The following is an 18,042-nucleotide window of genomic DNA, read 5'->3' as shown; positions in this document are numbered from 1 at the left end:
GTAAAATATCTTCCAATTCTTAAGTATTTCCCCATGTTTGCTATGTATTTTTGGCATCTTCGCTGTTAATTTCAACAGCTCGTATCTTAAAAACGAAAACCGGTTATATTTTTTTTCATTTTACTATAGCGTGTACTTTTAAACGAAAATTCCGTATTTGAAATATAAAAACAAAATCAGTGTAGTAGTTACGTACATACACTACATGTACGCTTAATGAAAAGCTATACTTTTTACTATTTTTTATTTGACTACTTGTACATGTCGTTGGTGTATTTCGTGTGCATGTCATAATGCGTGTTTATATTGTTGTATGATCGATAAGAGCACATGTAATATGTATCTTTTAATAATTTATTGGTTTTTATTATTAGTTATTTGTCCGAGTCAACCAAAACTGATCATATTCCCTCTTTATTACGTACAAATGTAAATAGCATAGTAGCGTAGTAAATTAGTCACATTTTTATGACAGAATATATGTTGTTGTGATAATGAAGCAGGATTCCTACCTCTTTTTGTGATCCTGCTTCATTATCACAACAAAATATAGCAGACAGTGGTAAAAGTCGCGATAATCCTCAACCAAAAGAAGCAAGACGAAGTGTGGCGACAGAGTAAGTGTCACTTGCTATTAAGTCATGTATGCAAAGCGTTTTTCCTGAGTTTAACATCATCCAAAACGCTGAACGTCAAAACTGTAAAAGCTGGATAAAGATATACCGAAGCCTGCAAATAAATAGCTATGCAACCGTTTCGTTAAATAAGGTTCTACATGTACCTTTTAAATTAAAATCTTAGCCTTTCGACTCTTTAAAATGATAAAAATCCTGTTTTTCATTTTTATAATTGGTTACAAATCATCCCATACGTGGATAATACAAATGCCTAACCTTCGAACAATCATAATTATGTTCGGTTCGGTGAAATCTTTTTATTGATATCTTAAACAAACATATTAATTAAATTAACAGTTATTCAGAACTGTAGGTACATATTAGGTTGCAAAAGCGGAGATAAATATATTGATATGCTATAAATGTATATCCCCATTCTGGTTGGGTGTACTTTTGTAGTCTTTTCCGTTCAATTGCTATCATAGAATCTGGTACATTTGATACAACCAACATGTGACACATTTTAATACTTCTGTGCTCAATAAGTTGAAAATATTTAACTCGCTACACGGGTTATTCAATGTGAACCAGATTTTTTATGTTATTTCTTATATATGGAAAAAAATATTACAGACATTTCTTAAATAAATATGGAGAAGTGGTATGATTGCCAATGAGACAACCGTGTGGTCTTCAACATCGAAAATTCTCATATATATACAGACATAAAAAAACAACAACATTGAGTTCAACTTTCTATAGTCTTGTTGATTTTTGTTTGATTTTTGTTTGTATTGTCTGTGATTTTTAAACATTAGGGCATACAGCGATATATATTTATTTATTCAAAAATTTGTTGTACTTTTTTTACCCAATTGACCATGAAAACTGCATGTTGATCTACGAATTGAATACAGAATCGGTAGGACTGAAGATAAACAATTCTTAACATTCATTGTAAACAACATGCAGATGTCTGGCTTTTCAATCTTTTAACCGCTTTTGAAGCCTTAGTTTCGGCTATTGTTTCTGTATTTGTATTTGCTAATACACTACCTACTCCAAACAATACAGGAGCTAAGATACTTTGATCGTCACGTTGATGAATGCCCAGGTACACACTCATAACCACCATGCAATAGCCTGTTATACAAGCAAACTTTCTTAAAATATTTCTGTCTGGTTTATTTTCTATTCTATTAAGAATCGATTCTAAAATATCCCCTTTCAGCTCCTCGAGAATTTCATTTGAATAAAACGAGTGTGAATTTTCCGCCATCATTTTGTTGATGACTCCAAATAAATCCTCCCGCTGATCTTCGATTTCTTTCTTTTTTTCTGACACATTATTAAGAAAGACAACACGCATGCCACATTTCTGCAACAAACTATGGAATGAATCAGGCATTATCTTTAAATAATCAGCAGTTGTTGTGTTGGTGGATTTTAACGCATCGCTGCCAGTAAACACAATCGTTGTGTACTTATATGGGTTCCCTCCAAATACATGGAGGAAATGATTAACAGACTCTATTTCTTCCTCTGTGCATCTTTGCATTCTCATAACATAGAGTATAGCATGTGGACCAGGTGCTATGGTAGCAAAACATTTTAATATTTCGAGCTTTACCCTTTCATTTGACAAACTTGTATCGAAAAAGCCCGGTGTATCAACTACTTTTACTGTTTTGTAATTTCGATCTATTGTCCCCTCTGTGCATGTTTGTGTAATAGATGATGATGAAACATCTGATTCAAAATATTCCTTCTGCATAATGGTGTTTCCTGTTGAACTTTTTCCTGATCCCGTCCTTCCAATCAGGACGATTCTTATTTCCTCCTACAAAATATATGATAAATTTCACAATATTATTTCTCGTACTAAAAATCTTTACTACAAATCAATAGGCTACTAATAACATTTTGCCAAAAGTGTTTAAATTGGTCAATAAAGAACTTTAAATCTATTGTCGACCATTAGTGAACGTTTTATTTGTAATTTCATTTAAATTTTACAATCAGGATATGTGGCACAACTCCTCATAGATACTATTATGAATGTAGTACACCCAAATGCGCATTTTGACTTCAAATGACACGACAATGAAGTAAGAATCAAAACACTAATCAAATCTTTGGAAAGAAAAATCGGCGGGTTTCAGTTGATAAATATGTATAATAACGGTACACAAAAAACTTGTCATTACGAGTTTACAGCTTGACTATTCCTAATATGTCGATTGCGTTGACTACCTCTGTATAACGTGAAGTACGTGTATGATATGCACATCATCGAACGAGATTAATTCGTTTATTTGTACTTGCATGACCAACTCAATAGACGCCAAATGTGAAAAAGGAACAGCCTTCTCCTTTGGAAAAATAATATTTCATCCTCGATTTTTAGTTCTTAACGTGAAACAGTCTTTTGATTTCTTTGTTATATTTATCGGTACTTGACACAAATTGTCTGACTTTTATGTCATTTCATATCATGCGTCTTTTTGCGTTTTAGGGTTTTTGGCTATCGCAGTGTCAGTTTTTCTTCGACTTCAATGTCCATTAATAACATTTCTTGGCGTTTGTAATTGACAACATTTGTACCAGTTACGAAAACACATGAATGTGAATTCAATGTGATCGAATCCCCGTGATGAATAATGAACACTTACTATAAATATAGTGTCCAACAAAATGAAACAGTACTATAAAACACACTTTAAAGACCAATTTAAATTCGAGTAAACTATAATTTTCAAGCATTGCTGGCTATTTTTTCTATTTTTTACTAATTTCTAGCTCAAATTGGACTGGAAGTAACATATGCGTTATACATAGAAAACTCAATATGTATACTTATAATTACAGATATGAGACTTTTCCAATTTATACCAGTCCTTATTTTTTTTTTAAATCTACTTATTAAATTATAATAAATAACAATGTTCATATCTGTATGTCTTATTTTTACCTGATATTCCGCCATGAATATACATATAGAAGTCCAACAATAAAATATTATTGATAAATTGGTAAAAAACCATTCTTTTTTTTGTAAAAATTCATTGGTCAACAAAGAGCAATGAATGTATCTCCATGGCAGACAACTTGTTAAAACGGCGATAAACTGGATTTCAAAAACGATTTTGAAATCCCTTTATACGTATACACTTATTACCTTTAGGAGACGCTACGAAACCAAACAAAACATGAACACTCACTAGATATTGACCAAAAACTATATATATACTATCAACCAGTCATATAATACATGTTGTATTGGTGTCAGTGTTAGTTTATTCACACATTTATACTTCTGGGTAAAAACTGGGTGAAGCCTGAATGACCAGAAACGGCTAAACTATCCTATCGTTGCAATTTTAGGGCTGTAATTTGATATGATGATACAAAATGTAAATGTAACTAAAACAATAATTGTACCACGATAACTAACAAGAAATGAGGCCAAATTTAATTGTACTGGGTATGATTTCTCTTTTTTAATTGTAAAATTTGAATTTCACACGCCTTTCTGTAATATGTATAAAACCACTAATCAATAGCCCTATTGCTTTCCATGTTGAATTCAGGATTGCTTCTTTGTCTTAAGTTCGAAAAAAGTGGCAGACATTACATAGCAAAACTACTGTATCCTAACTTGAATTAAAAAATCCATATACCTTTGATTACATATAAGAGCGTACTGGTTCCCGAAAGTTTGATAGTACAAAAACCGATACTTTTGATCTGAATGACAGGGCACATGAGACCCCTATTATAATTGTATATACTTTTTTATTATTCAAAATAAATGTCAACAAGAGGTATATAGAGATTTAAAGTCCCTTAGTTTTAATTTGATACTAAAACTAACCAATTGTTTAACATATTGACAAAGATACAGCTATTTGTAGGAACAGTTTTGTTTTAGATAAGTACAACTTTCTTTTATGTTCTCTCGGACCCTGTCCGGAATTAGTGGTTATAAATATTTACCTTATTATTTATCATAAAAAGGTTTCTACGTTTGAGCCCATACTATATAGTTAAAAATTAAAAACCTAGATATGACAAAATTAAAGAGAAACAATTCAATTAAAAAACCAACGGCCGGAATAAGGTAGCACTTCAGCCTGACTTTTTTCTCTCAACATCTGTCTTTCAAAAAATAATTTCTTGTAAACTACTGGTTATCTTGTTTTTAATCTTCCACTAGTTTCAAAAACTTAAAATTAGAAAAAAAAACAATTACATAGTACATTAAGCATGTTAAACACTAAAACTCCTATAAACTTAAATGACAATTGCACTTTCAGATCAAAAAAATCTTGATAGATAATACATCAGCTACAAAACCGTATCTCAGACTCTTTGTATAAATGCCTCTCTTCAAAGAATACATGTATTGATATAAATATTTTTGTTTAGAACATAAATTAATAATATGAAAATGTTGTGTCATTAGATATATACATACAGTCGGGGCACTTAGCGAACTCCATAATATTATGGAATTCCGTAATTTTTGTGGAAAATTAAAGTTGTCTCCCTTTGACTAACAGGCTAAATTTAAGATGGGAGATAACTATATTTTGAAACTGATTCTCTAAAAAAAAACAAGGGAGACAAATGAAATCTATTTATTGTTTTCTTAACTACAATGGAAAAAAATATATAATAACATGAAGGGAAGTTACCTCGGTGAAGAGTACTCGCTCGGTAAAACATTTACAAAATGGAAACACAAAATTATATCCATTTTATGTATTGTGGGTCGTTGTCTTTTCATTGTTTTATATATATGTAAACTGTATATTATGTATAATGTTTTAAGCCATTGGCTCATACTGAGGGCTCATATGGGCGTAAAGTGCTTTTCAATAAAGAATTTAAGGACTTATAAACGTAAAACCCTCAACATTATAACAATGGACTAGATAATATGAATTATATACCATATAAATCATAATTAAAAGCTTATTTAATACATGACATACATGTTCTTATTTTATTATGTAAACTGACAATTATCTAATCCAGTAATAAAGTGATATCTATAGAAAAATTATTACTCAAACAACAGTATTAAGGGACCGTAAAAAACACATTTTTAAAATAATCAACAAAGGGGTGATGTTTGAACTAACTGATGATCACTGATGACTTTAATAATTTTCTGAGGATCGACATCAGGTGCATTGAATTTGTCTGATCTAAAAGTAGTATCTTGACAACTGTGCCTGGGATGAGGCTAATTCTCAACTTTATTTGTAACTAACAGTCCTGCTGATGAAAATATATGCTCTGACGGTATAAATGGAGAGGGAATGACTTAGATTAGCTTAAAGTGTAAGATTTTGAAAACTGATCTTGTTCATGGCATACCTCTGTTTGGGAGAATTTTAAATGAGAGCTAAGCGGAAATATTCGATTCGTATTTTAATTATCGAAAAATATTAGATAGTATAATTGCAGGACATAAATACAACTATTGACAAATTGTTGATGCAATCACATTGACGTATGCGTATCTGTTTCCATATGTGTGCTATAAATACATTATAATCTGCAGAGATATATAAACTGTGTAATTATAAATCGTCTAAGCTACAAAATATTGTGTTTTATCAATGAAGTGAAATACGATACTAATACATATGTGTACTGTAAGCTACAGTAACAAGGTATTTGATTTTTAATGGCTCAAGTGCATCAGGAAACCTCATTATAACTAATGATAGTTCAACGATTAGACATTTCTCTTAAGCTAGAGGTCACATTGGTACGCTGATCCCTCAAATTGCACTTGCCACTTTAATATATACTATATTGTGATAAAAGTTTAGAGATTTATAATCGCCAACTTTGAAAACAGACAACGCATCATAATACACAAGCGTAGATATTAGTTATAAATTATTATTTTTGTTTTAACTTTAATTGTTAATATGCTTCTGAAGGAAAACAAACTAATCGACGACACAAAATAAAATAAAACTAAATTAATCATTTGAAAAAGTCTATATAATAGAAAAACACTCGCAACAAATTTATGAGTTTGTTTGAATGTTAAATTCGTTTGATTTTTTTTTTTCGTATGTTCTAACTTTCACGGACTTCAACGTGAAAGGTTGCTGGAATTTAAATTAAATTTATAATCAATGCTAAAAGCTTGTGAAATACTAGAACTCTTTTCTTCTCGCGTTTGTTTGAATTATATGACTAATGTTATGGCATATTCAACTAAACTTGGAAGCAGCGCTGTATTTTGTTTACGTGCTAATGTACATGTAGATTTAAATAGTCAACAAAACTTAATATGACTCCGCGAGCACCACAGTCTTTCCTCTGACATATAATACAGGGGCGGATCTAGCCATATTAAAAGCTTTAAGGGGGGGGGGGGTCCCAACTCAGGACAAAAGGGGGGGGGGGGTCCAACTATATGTTCCCATTCAAATGCATTGATCGGCCAAAAAGAGGAGGGTTCAAACACTCGGACCCCCTCCCCCTGGATCCGATTAATAGTTCTTATTAATTGCCTCGAAAAATATCACTCATACGAAAGATGTCTATGCCAGCACGAAACTGACGGGTCGGTTTGAACATGACATGACACATTTAATTATATTGCAATACATGTATTGTAATCTTTCTTTTAACATAAGCAGTATTGTTCATATGTTCAATTAATTTATTAAACTTTTCTAGGAGTTTTTGCTTAATTTCATTCTAATAATACGGTAGAGGATTAATATTTCCTGCAGGAAAAAAATGAGTAACATGTCGACCTTCAATATTATTGCATTCATCACACAAAAGAACTACAAACAAGCTGTCCCAAGTAGGGATCATGTAATTCAGTGGTTGTCGTTTGTTGATGTATTACATATTTGTTTTTCGTTCATTTTTGTACGTAATTTAGGTTTGCATTGTTTTATATTTGTCATTTCGGAACCTATTATAGCTGACTATGTGGTATGGGTTTTGCTCATTGTTGAAGACCGTACGGTGACCTATAATTGTTAGTTTCTATGTCATTTGGTCTCTTGTGGAGAGTTGTCTCATTGGCAATCATACAACATATTTTTTATAAGATAAAGTTTAGTTCATGATTTCTGAAATCTTTCAACATCAAGAATCACTTACACAGTGAAAATTGTTTTTCTTGAACTTGAGGTGAGTGATATTTTCCCCATATCGAAGTCCTAACTAATATTTCATGTCGAGTTTTTAGCATTGCATACTGAAAGAGGAAAAAAGGAATATTGCAGCTAGACAAAGTCTTTCAATTTTATTTATTCATTCATTGTCTGCACTGTAATGAAAGATTCGAATTACCTCTATTTTCACTACTGTCCCGGAATATTGTGCGAGTTAAAACAACACAAAAAAACGCCAGTTTAATAATAACAGGAGGCTCAAAATAGCCTGTGTTGCTCATCTTGGTCTATATCATATTAGACAAAGACACACTTCAACATTGTAGACGAGAAAAGTATTATTAAATGACAAAAACAGATATGTTTTTTTTTTATCTTATATTGGCGGTCATTTAAGTCTGTTCAGTTTCTCTCATTTATATCTTATTTAGGACTAAATGCTTAAGTTTCAGAGATATAAATCAAACACTGCATCCCCGCTTATTTACTATTTAGCCATTCTGCCATCTTGGTTGATGTTTGGTCAATGGGTACATTTTTTTGAACTAGATACCCTAGGGATTGTTTATGCAAAGTTTGTTTTAATTTGGACAAGTAGTTTCAGAGGAGAATTTTTTGGCAAAGGATTACCGAAATGTAAGACAAATTGTGGGAAATTAACTGTAAAAGGCAATAACTACTTTTTGTAGACCTTGTTTTGCTGAAAAAGTTTGCTGTCAACAGTTTTTCTTCATGCATGGTAATATTCAGGATGATAGCCAAAAACTGCAAAATTTTCTTTCAACTATCAGTTCAAGGGGAAACAACACAACAACGGGTTGTCTACTGCATTGGCAGATAACTTTTGACTGAACGAACATAAGATTTGCTATAAATGCTTTAGTTTCAGAGATTTATACGCCAAAAACTGCATTTTACCCCGATGTTCTGTTTTTAGCGATGACTGCCATCTCGGTGCACAAGCGTGGTCATATGCATCGGAATGAATTTTTTATCTACATACCCTAATAATGATTTAGGCCGAAATTGGTTTTATTTGGCCCAGCAGATTCAGAGTGGAATATCTTTGTAAAAGCTATCAGACGACAACGACGGACGAAGGACGACAATTGATGAGAAAAGTTTAATAAATAATCGCACTTTGTCACTTTTGGCCTGGTGAGCTTAAAAGGAGATATTGGCAATTTGTACATTTTATATACACAGTTATACATATTTTCTTGGATTGAAAAAAAAAACAAACTAATCATAATGCATCTCGTTTGAATTGTTTTATCATTTGTAATTTCGGGGCCTTTCATATAGCAGACTATGCTGCACGAATTTTACTCATAGTTGAAAGTCGTATCATGACCTTTATAGATATAAGGAGATAACATATGATTGCCAATGAGACAACTCTCCATTAAAGTCATAATTTTTAAAGATAAACCATTGAAGGTCAAAGTACAGTCTTATATGTACCATTTACTAGTTTTCTGGATCTTGAGTTGATTAAGAGAGCATGGAACTAAAAAGACTCAATGTGTCAGTGGCAACTCAGGTGCGGATCCAGAGGGGGGAGGGGGTCCGGGGGTTTGTTGGACGAACAATGCATTTGAATGGGAACATGTAATTGGACCCCCCCCCCTTTGTCCTGGGTTAGGACCCCCTCCCCCTTTTTTAAAATGGCTGGATCCGCCCCTGCAACTATTTGATACCCTTTGATAATTTGATTCACTTCATGTCAAACCACCTTTTAAAAAGTCACACTTACAATTTTGTAAATATACACGTGGCTTAAGCATAGTTTCATCAAATTTATACCGTTGGTTTTCCCGTTTGAATGGTTTTACACTAGTAATTTTGAGCCCTTTATAGCTTGTTGATCGGTGTGAGCCAAGGCTCCGTGTTGAAGGCCGTACATTGACCTATAATGGTTTACTTTTTTTTTAAATTGTTATTTGGATGGAGAGTTGTCTCATTGGCACTGCACACCACATCTTCCTATATCTAAGAGCTGGTCTTGAGAGACTTCCCCTGGAACTACATATTAAATTTCAATCTATATTGTATGGTATACGTTTATATTCTCATGCCATTTATCCTCTTGTAAAGGAATATTTTTTTTTTGTCTCAAAGCTTAGACTCTGTGCGAATATGTAAAAAATGTATCAGAAGAAACTGGTATGGATTTAGACACTTTCAAGAAATATTCCTCTCATAAGATAAATAAAACTATTAGAGAACAAATACAATTAAAATTGAAGGATTTTTATGAAAAGAGTCTCAGAGTAAATGATAAGATATGAAGGATAACAGCAAACTCACTATTTACAATCTTGTAAGACTAAATAATACAAATGAAAAATATTTAACTTACTCAAAATTTTAATTTAGAAAACTAATAACAAAACTAGAATAAGAGATCATAATTTATTAATAGAAAAAGGAAGATATCTTAGAAATGTAGAATGCCAATATATATAGAAGAAAGATTAACTGCAACCAATTTGAAGATGAAATTCATTTCTTTTCTATTTTGTAATAGTAACAGTAATAATAGAAAAGTGTCTTTTTATTTAAAACCCAATCCAAGATCACACATTCAGGTAAATATAACAGGTGTTTTCGTCTTTCCTGTTATTTTTAGATTTCGGAGATAAAGCCACTGGCTAAAATCAAAACAGCTATAAGTTAAGCTTTACGATGTTTTATATTATATAACTTCCTCAATAGTGCAAAAGAATTACAATGAAAGTTCAATGGTAATGTTCCAAAAAGACAGAATAGATAGTTATTTCAGTAAATGGTCAATACTAAATATACAATGTATACATGTATCAATGTAAATGCACGGCATCTCTTCAGCTTGCCCGCTGTTATTTTATGAACAAGTCACACTAGACCACGATCGCACCACGCTCAGCACGATCTAAAAAGTATTCAGATCGTGTTGAGGTCGCGGTATGGGCGGCATGAAAATGTAAATTTTGGATGAGTTCACGATGCTACTACGACCTCATTACTTTTCTACAACGATTCCGCCAAGAATATACCCCGTTTTCACCACGCTTGTTCTGCGACCTCACTACGATAATCACGATCTTGCTACGCTCATCACGTTCTTACTACGATTATATCACACTTTATCCGATTAAAAAACGATCTTAGCACGTTTCTTCTGCGATTAAAGAACGATTTTATCACAATAATTCTACGATCTTACCATGTTCATATGGCGATTTTACTACGCTCTCCGTAATATAATAACGTCAATATCATGTTGTCGGAGTCAATATAAATACTGTTCCATTCCTCCTTATTTTCATTTATACGTAAAATTCTCGATAACAACACAGACAGGCCACCAAAATCTACAATGTTTTGTATTTGTGCATGCTATGGATAGAGGTAGAGTCAGTGGGGCCTCTGATACGAATCCTGATCCAGATGAGATGTCGGATTAACCTATCACAACGTATATTGCTGATCTATCAAGATCAAATGAAGATATTTTATTGAACAATTAATAGTGAGATGATACAAATGTGTCAAGCATGGCTGAGCTGTTGGAGACTAGCGACATTAGGTCCAAATTATATACAGACGAATAAAACCTGGAGAGCTTTTACATGTTTTATTTGACAATGAGAATGAGCACGAGCATGAGTAACATGGTGGTAATATGAACGTAGTAAGGTCGTAAGACGTGCGTGATTAGGACGGCATGAGCGTGTTAGAATCGTTCTATGATCTTTAAAGCGGGGTTTACACAGGACGATTATTGCTCCCGTTTGAGATCAGACTGCGCTTAGACTCGAAAAGTTAAAAAGTCGGATTACTATCCTCAATGATATGGAATGTCCTGTTATTGCCTGAACGCTGTAGTATACGTTCGTAACACTCGGACTCCTACGGATCGGAGAGTTTGGACAAGCACCCCGACAGTAAGGTGCGTCCCTTAACATTCGGGAAGTCTCAATCAATTTTGTCTAGTCGAATTACAATCGTTATTATGTCGTGACAAATTCTCTAATATCGCGATGATCAAAATCGTAACATTGATCTGTGACTAAGAATTTCATTATCCCAGGAATTGATCACCTTAGCCGTATTTGGCACAACTTTTTGGAATTGTTGGTCCTCAGTGCTCTTCTTCTTTGTACTTGTTTGGCTTAATAACTATTTTGGAACTTAACGTCACTGATCAGTCTTATGTAGACGAAACGCGCGTCTGCCTTAAAAAACTATAATCCTTGTGTCTTTGATAACTATTTTCTGGACAGTGTCATGTGGAACGGGCATGATCTAGAAAGATTTACCATGATTGCTGTTGTTTTGCCGATTGAGTCCAGATTGCATCCCGAATGCGAACAGTCCAAGATACGACTGAGTCCAGCATGCCGTCTTATGACGGCAATTGATATATGAGGTTTGAAAATTTTCAAAACTTTGTACTACAATGACGCACTGGGTCAGTTTATTAAGCGTGCTAGTTCACAAGGCAAATATAGAAAAAAGAAGAAATGGTATGATTGCCAATGCATCAACTCTTCACAAACGACCAAAAATGGCACAGAAATTAATAACTATAGGTCAACATACCGCAAAGTCAGCTATAAAAGACCCCAAAATGATAATATAAAACAATTTAAACGAGAAAAATAACGGCCTAATTTATGTACCAAAAAATGAACGAAAAACAAATATGTAACAGAAACAAACGACAGCCACTGAATTACAGGCTCCAGATTTGGGAGAGACACATACATACTGGATGTGGCGGGGTCAAACATGTTTGCGTGATCGCAACCCACTCCCTTACATGAAACAGTGGTGTAATAGTACAACATAAGAACGATCTATAAAAATCAGTTGAAAGTCTTAACTCGACAGATGATTTAAGATACAAATACTACATGAAATTACACGTGGACGTGTCCGGGTACTTGTACATCCCAAACAAAACCAAATAGACACTAAGTACAAATATGAGAGTACTCACAGTAAGCCTAATAAACTCATCGTAGATACAAGAATTTAAATTTTGTATTTGAGCCAGACGCGCGTTTCGTCTACAAAAGGCTCATCAGTGACGATCGAATAAAGTTCGAAATTGCACAGTTTCTACTCGAATACATTATTCTGACTCCTGGCAGACAAGATTTTCTTTTACACCTGTCAAGCAGCAAATACTGATTTTAAATTTATATGTTTGATCAGGCACAAGTCTTAATCCACGATCTTTTTCCCCCCAAAAAAATCTATAACTTTCAGAATAAATCATGGTAGAGCTAAACAATTAATTTTTTGTGAGAGATGCATTCATCTGTTTACTTTTCTGTTGTTTGTTTTGTAGGTGTTTTGTTACTCAGTATTTAATGTTGTTTTGTGTACTCTTTGTCTTTTTGTAGTTTTGCAACATTTCAGTACTAGGGTTTATTTCCGTTGGGCAGCCTCTTCGTGGGTGTGTTACATGCGATACGTTTTTCGTGCAGTTTTGCAACATTCAGACATTTGAATGTGTCCCTGTCGAGCTGACACAATCACAATAGCCGCCTTTCGAACGTGTCTTAAAATATTCTTGTGTTACCTATTCTAAGATCGGTTCCGGACTTCTTTTTACTTTGCATATTGCTGTGTGTTTGTTGATTCCACATAGGATAGATGTATACATGGGGGGGGGGGGGGGGGGGGTAAGATTTCACTAAACAAGTTATATATAAATTGAGGTCTAGCAGGACGGCAACAGTGCAGGCGATTGGGTGTCCCGGCGAGGGAAGAACAAAAAATTTACGAAAGCAAGTTTACAGATCTAACATTGTTGGGTTGATGTTAAGACGAGTTTTATATATATAATTATATATATTTATACGAGTCTAAATTGAAAACTACGTTCAAACCTATGATTGCGTTGGATAAAAACCGCAATTATTATACTCGTGCATGTAAACCAAATTTCGTTGTAGAAGGGTCTAAAAACAGCACAAACAACATTTTCCAAAAGACCAAAATAGTGAAAAAGTATATTTAAACAAAACGCATTTGACTAACAGGTCGAACAACTGATGTTCTTTAACCCTGCTGACTGCCATTATATATATACATGCCGCATTTGTGCGGCTATTCTAAGTCGGGATTCTCTGGCCTATGTTAGTTTAGTATGGGTTTTTTTTACTACTTATTTTGGTTCCTTTATATGTTTCGGAGATTTGTTTTTTTTATTAAATTTCATATTTGCTGAACTTGGATACAAACATACTGTTTAGATGCAAGCAAAACCTCACTTGTGGGATTTCCTCACTGTGTCGAACAATTGGTGGCCCTGTGCTGTTTTCTGCTCTTTGGACGGGTTACTGTCTCTTTGACACATTCCCAATTTTCATTCCCAATTTTAAGTTCTAAAGTTTCCAATGAGAATAATGTCATGCTTTATACTATTCTAATATTGATAGGCATTATATTTGTCAATATCTAAATGGTCAGAGTCAGAATTATTTCACAACAATTAAAATCGTGATGTTTAAACTCCATACAGTTGCATAAAGGACCTACATGTTGTACTTATGATTTATCTGTTCTTGTCTTGAACATGTTCGAAATATTTGTGACTGGACGTAAAGAAAATAACAATCAATTACATCGAATCAGTTAAAAGTAATATGTAGTAATATAATAATGTTTTAGAAAAAAAATGTATAAAGCTAGTTCTTTATACAGCCTCACCCTACACCTGGCTACACTAGTATTATAATACTAAAATGAAACTCGCATTTTATAACGTCCAACACATGCATTTCTTCTTTATATAGCGGATAATTATTTCGACAGGAAATCTCAATTGTTGACAGTTTAGTTGGAGCGTTTGTCTGAGATTTATTATCGGAACTCCCAGCCTGTTTATTCTAATTAGCAACAAGCCTAACTTTAACATTCCTATCTTGTTTGATAATCACATTTGATTGTTTCAACAACGCGCCTTTTTCTATCTGCGGTAAATATTGGTGAACTTTGATATATATTTTCAAGGTTGTATAAAATATGTTGTTTTAAAATGCTACACAATAAATTTGCAATGAAACCTAACATAACGTATACTTGAGAGGCGGATCCAGCCATTTAAAAAAAGGGGGGTCCAACATATGTCCCAATTCAAATGCAATAATAGTTAAGAAAAAAAAGGGGGGTTCAACCCCTAGAACCTCACCCACCTCCACTCCGGAATCCCCAAACTGTAGTAAAATTTTAATTTACAAATCTACAAAAGTTACTTGCATGAAAATTGTTTTCCATTTTGTTTATAAAACTTGAGGAAGTCATAAAATTGAGAAAGGAAATGGGGAATTTGTCAAAGAGGCAACTACCCGACCATAGAAAAGACAACAGCAGAAGGTCACCAACATGTCTTCAACGTTGCGAGAAATTCCCGCACCTGGTCCTGGTCCTGGTCCCTATTAAATAAATATATACTAGTTCAGTGATAATGAACACCATACTAAACTCCAAATTGTACACAAGAAACTAAAATTAAAAATAATACAAGACTAACAAAGGCCAGAGGCAGCTGACTTTGGACAGGCGCAAAAATGTGGCGGGGGTAAACATGTTTATGTTTATAACATACATGTATGTACATGTTTAAATAAAATCTGCTATTTTCGGTAGTTAAATTATTTATAAAAAATACTTTTGGCGTTACAGAAAAGAGGGATGATTCCTACTTTCAATTTTCTTAACCCCTATACGAAAATCCGTCAAATCATTTTCACCAGAATATCACATCTTTTACCTCTTCTCTTCATCCAGTTCCTAATCCCTTGACCCCAACTGCCCGCCCGCTAACCCCCGCTTCCCTTCCCATGTTCCTTTATCTCTGTCCGTCTCTCAGGAAATAACGGGTTCGCTTCATTTTTAAGTGATACATGTATGTGTTTACCATAAATATGTGTCTTTTAAAAGGTGTGTGGGTTCCCTAGATAATTATTTACCAAACTGTAACTTGTACAATGTAAATGTGTTCTTAGTGTAATATTTCTATGTTTCCCTAACAGAACACTTCAATGGTGAAAATTGGCATATTTCACTTGAAGACCATTTAATATAAAATCCTCAAAGAAACATTGTATTCAATGTTAAGTTGATGTGTTTTCCTATATGCAAATTTATATATGTTCCTCCCAATATTGTTTCGCTAAATAATAATTTTATTAGGTGTTCAACATGGAATATTTCACTAAATGATGTATTTGTAATTCTTGTTTGATATTTTTTATTCATCTTGTTTTTGGTAATCAGTTTTTCTATTTATGTAGTATACATATATATAGGAAGATGTGGCATGTGCTAGTGCCAATGAGACAACTCTCTATCCAAGTATCAATTTATAAAAGTAAACCATTATAGGTCAAGGTACGACCTTCAACACGGAGCCTTAGCTAACACCGGACAACAAGCTATAAAGTGTCTTAAAAATAACTAGTGTTAAACCATATACAAACAGGAACGGTCTTGTTTTTTTTTTGGGGTGGGTGGGGGGGATTGACAGTCAAATGATAAAATCTGAGTCAAAACGTAGCGGAACTTTAGCCGTGTTTTTATTTACTTGATGTATAGTCAACCCATTGTCCTTTAAACTATCGATTTTCTAGACGAAAAGGTAACATTAAAAAAAAAATGTCACTCTCTCGGCCATGTGATAGAGTAAATTAACACCCTCGTATCAGCCATCAAAATTTTCATATGAAGTATAATTATTTTTTTGTCGTTCACCAATTAAACCATAAGTCAGGCTGTTTGTTAACTTGTTTGTATTGTTTTACCTATCATTTCGAGTCTTTGTAACTGATTTTGCAGTTTGGTATTTTTTTTTATTAGTGAAGGTCGTACGGTGACCTTAAGTTGGTAATTTTTGTGTCACTTGGTCTGTTGTGAAAAATTGACTCATTGATTACAATATCACATCTTTCTTTAAATTATGTTAATTACGCGAGCAAAAATTTAATGCATTACACGACGGTTCCCCAATGAATAGCCTTCATCTATAGATAATTATATATATGGTTAGGAATCTGATATGCTACTGTGTAACAGTAATTGTAATATTTTCAAAAGTACACAAAGTCATCATGGTCACATGCAGTTGTGATAATACTAATTTGATTGAAAACCTAATACATATTTTTCTTAAAAAAATTACAAGTTGAGAAAATTTAAATAAAAGATGATCTAGTCTTAAGGTGGTATTAGTGTCTTCCTCCATCTTGGATTGTAAAAAACAGAGAATCAAAGATCTAGATTTTCCATCAAGATAGCAAAATTTGATGCAGGAATGCAGATATTTAATGTGAATTTTCATTTATAAGAGCCAATTTATAAGAATAGAACTTATAAATATTAATATTATTGCAAATGTTAACTATTTTGGCTTGTTTTTAGGTTTTTTTAATTGGCATTTTAGGGGGAGGTATCTCTAAAACAGTGCATTTTCTGAAGGATTCATGGAATTTTCCTATTTTGTATTTTAGACGGAAAAAAGTACGGTGACCCTATCTTTTCTTTTGATATTCTCAAAGCAGTGTCTGAAATCTATATGTTCCTGAAGTATTTAATAATGCTATCATTTTGTTTAGTTTCTAATCACAAAATGGTGTTTTTTCCTGTATAATCCATACAAAATGTGTCATTTTGTCCCGTCCTGTAGTTTGAGAAAATGCGCGTTGACTTATCATTTTTATTATATTTTTCGACATGTATCAATAGATACTACGTTTTGGCAAAGTAACGAACAAATTCTATCATTTTTATTTAGACTCCCATACCACCTTAAGTATTTTCTAGACTGATTTAACTCATTTCTGTACAATAGTTAGTACAATCAGGGAGAATACATGAAATGTGAAAAGGGAGTGTAAATCCCCAAAAGGCAATTCATACTGGCGAGAGGAGCTAGGTGAAGGACTACTTTATCCTTTAGATACATATAACTGTGAGAACCATACTATTTTCTGTCTATTTCGATGAAAGGAGGGGGTGAACATCTTGCACACGCCCAATCATAGATCGCCACTGGCAATGACAAGACGCGATTCTTTTATGATTAAGTGGTAAAGTTGTTAAAAAAAACCCTTAAAACATCAATTCTTAAATTTCTACACAAATATATTTGAACAAAAATTTGAAAAAATAAATAAAAAAAGTAAATTGTATTTATATAAAAGTTTAAAGCAAAATTTAGAAATGGAAAACTACTTAAACTGTAATTCTTTTGAAAAGAGAAGTAA

The 18,042-nt window shown here is 33.1% G+C and overlaps 1 protein-coding gene across 1 annotated transcript in view; it reads right to left on the bottom strand.

Annotated features, from left to right (window-relative positions):
- Positions 1–1,569: 1,569 nt before the first annotated feature.
- Positions 1,570–18,042, bottom strand: part of LOC139494501 (GTPase IMAP family member 9-like) — a 31,798-nt gene continuing 15,325 nt past the window's right edge. Inside the window, exon 2 of the mRNA XM_071282660.1 lies at positions 1,570–2,457. Coding sequence (XP_071138761.1) covers positions 1,570–2,457 — 888 coding nt within the window. The remainder of the gene's footprint in view (positions 2,458–18,042) is intronic.

Source organism: Mytilus edulis, chromosome 11, assembly GCF_963676685.1.
Source record: "Mytilus edulis chromosome 11, xbMytEdul2.2, whole genome shotgun sequence".
Classification (NCBI taxonomy): domain Eukaryota; kingdom Metazoa; phylum Mollusca; class Bivalvia; order Mytilida; family Mytilidae; genus Mytilus; species Mytilus edulis.
The sequence above is the reverse complement of the archived record's forward strand: the minus strand, read 5'-3'. Positions and strand labels throughout refer to the sequence as shown.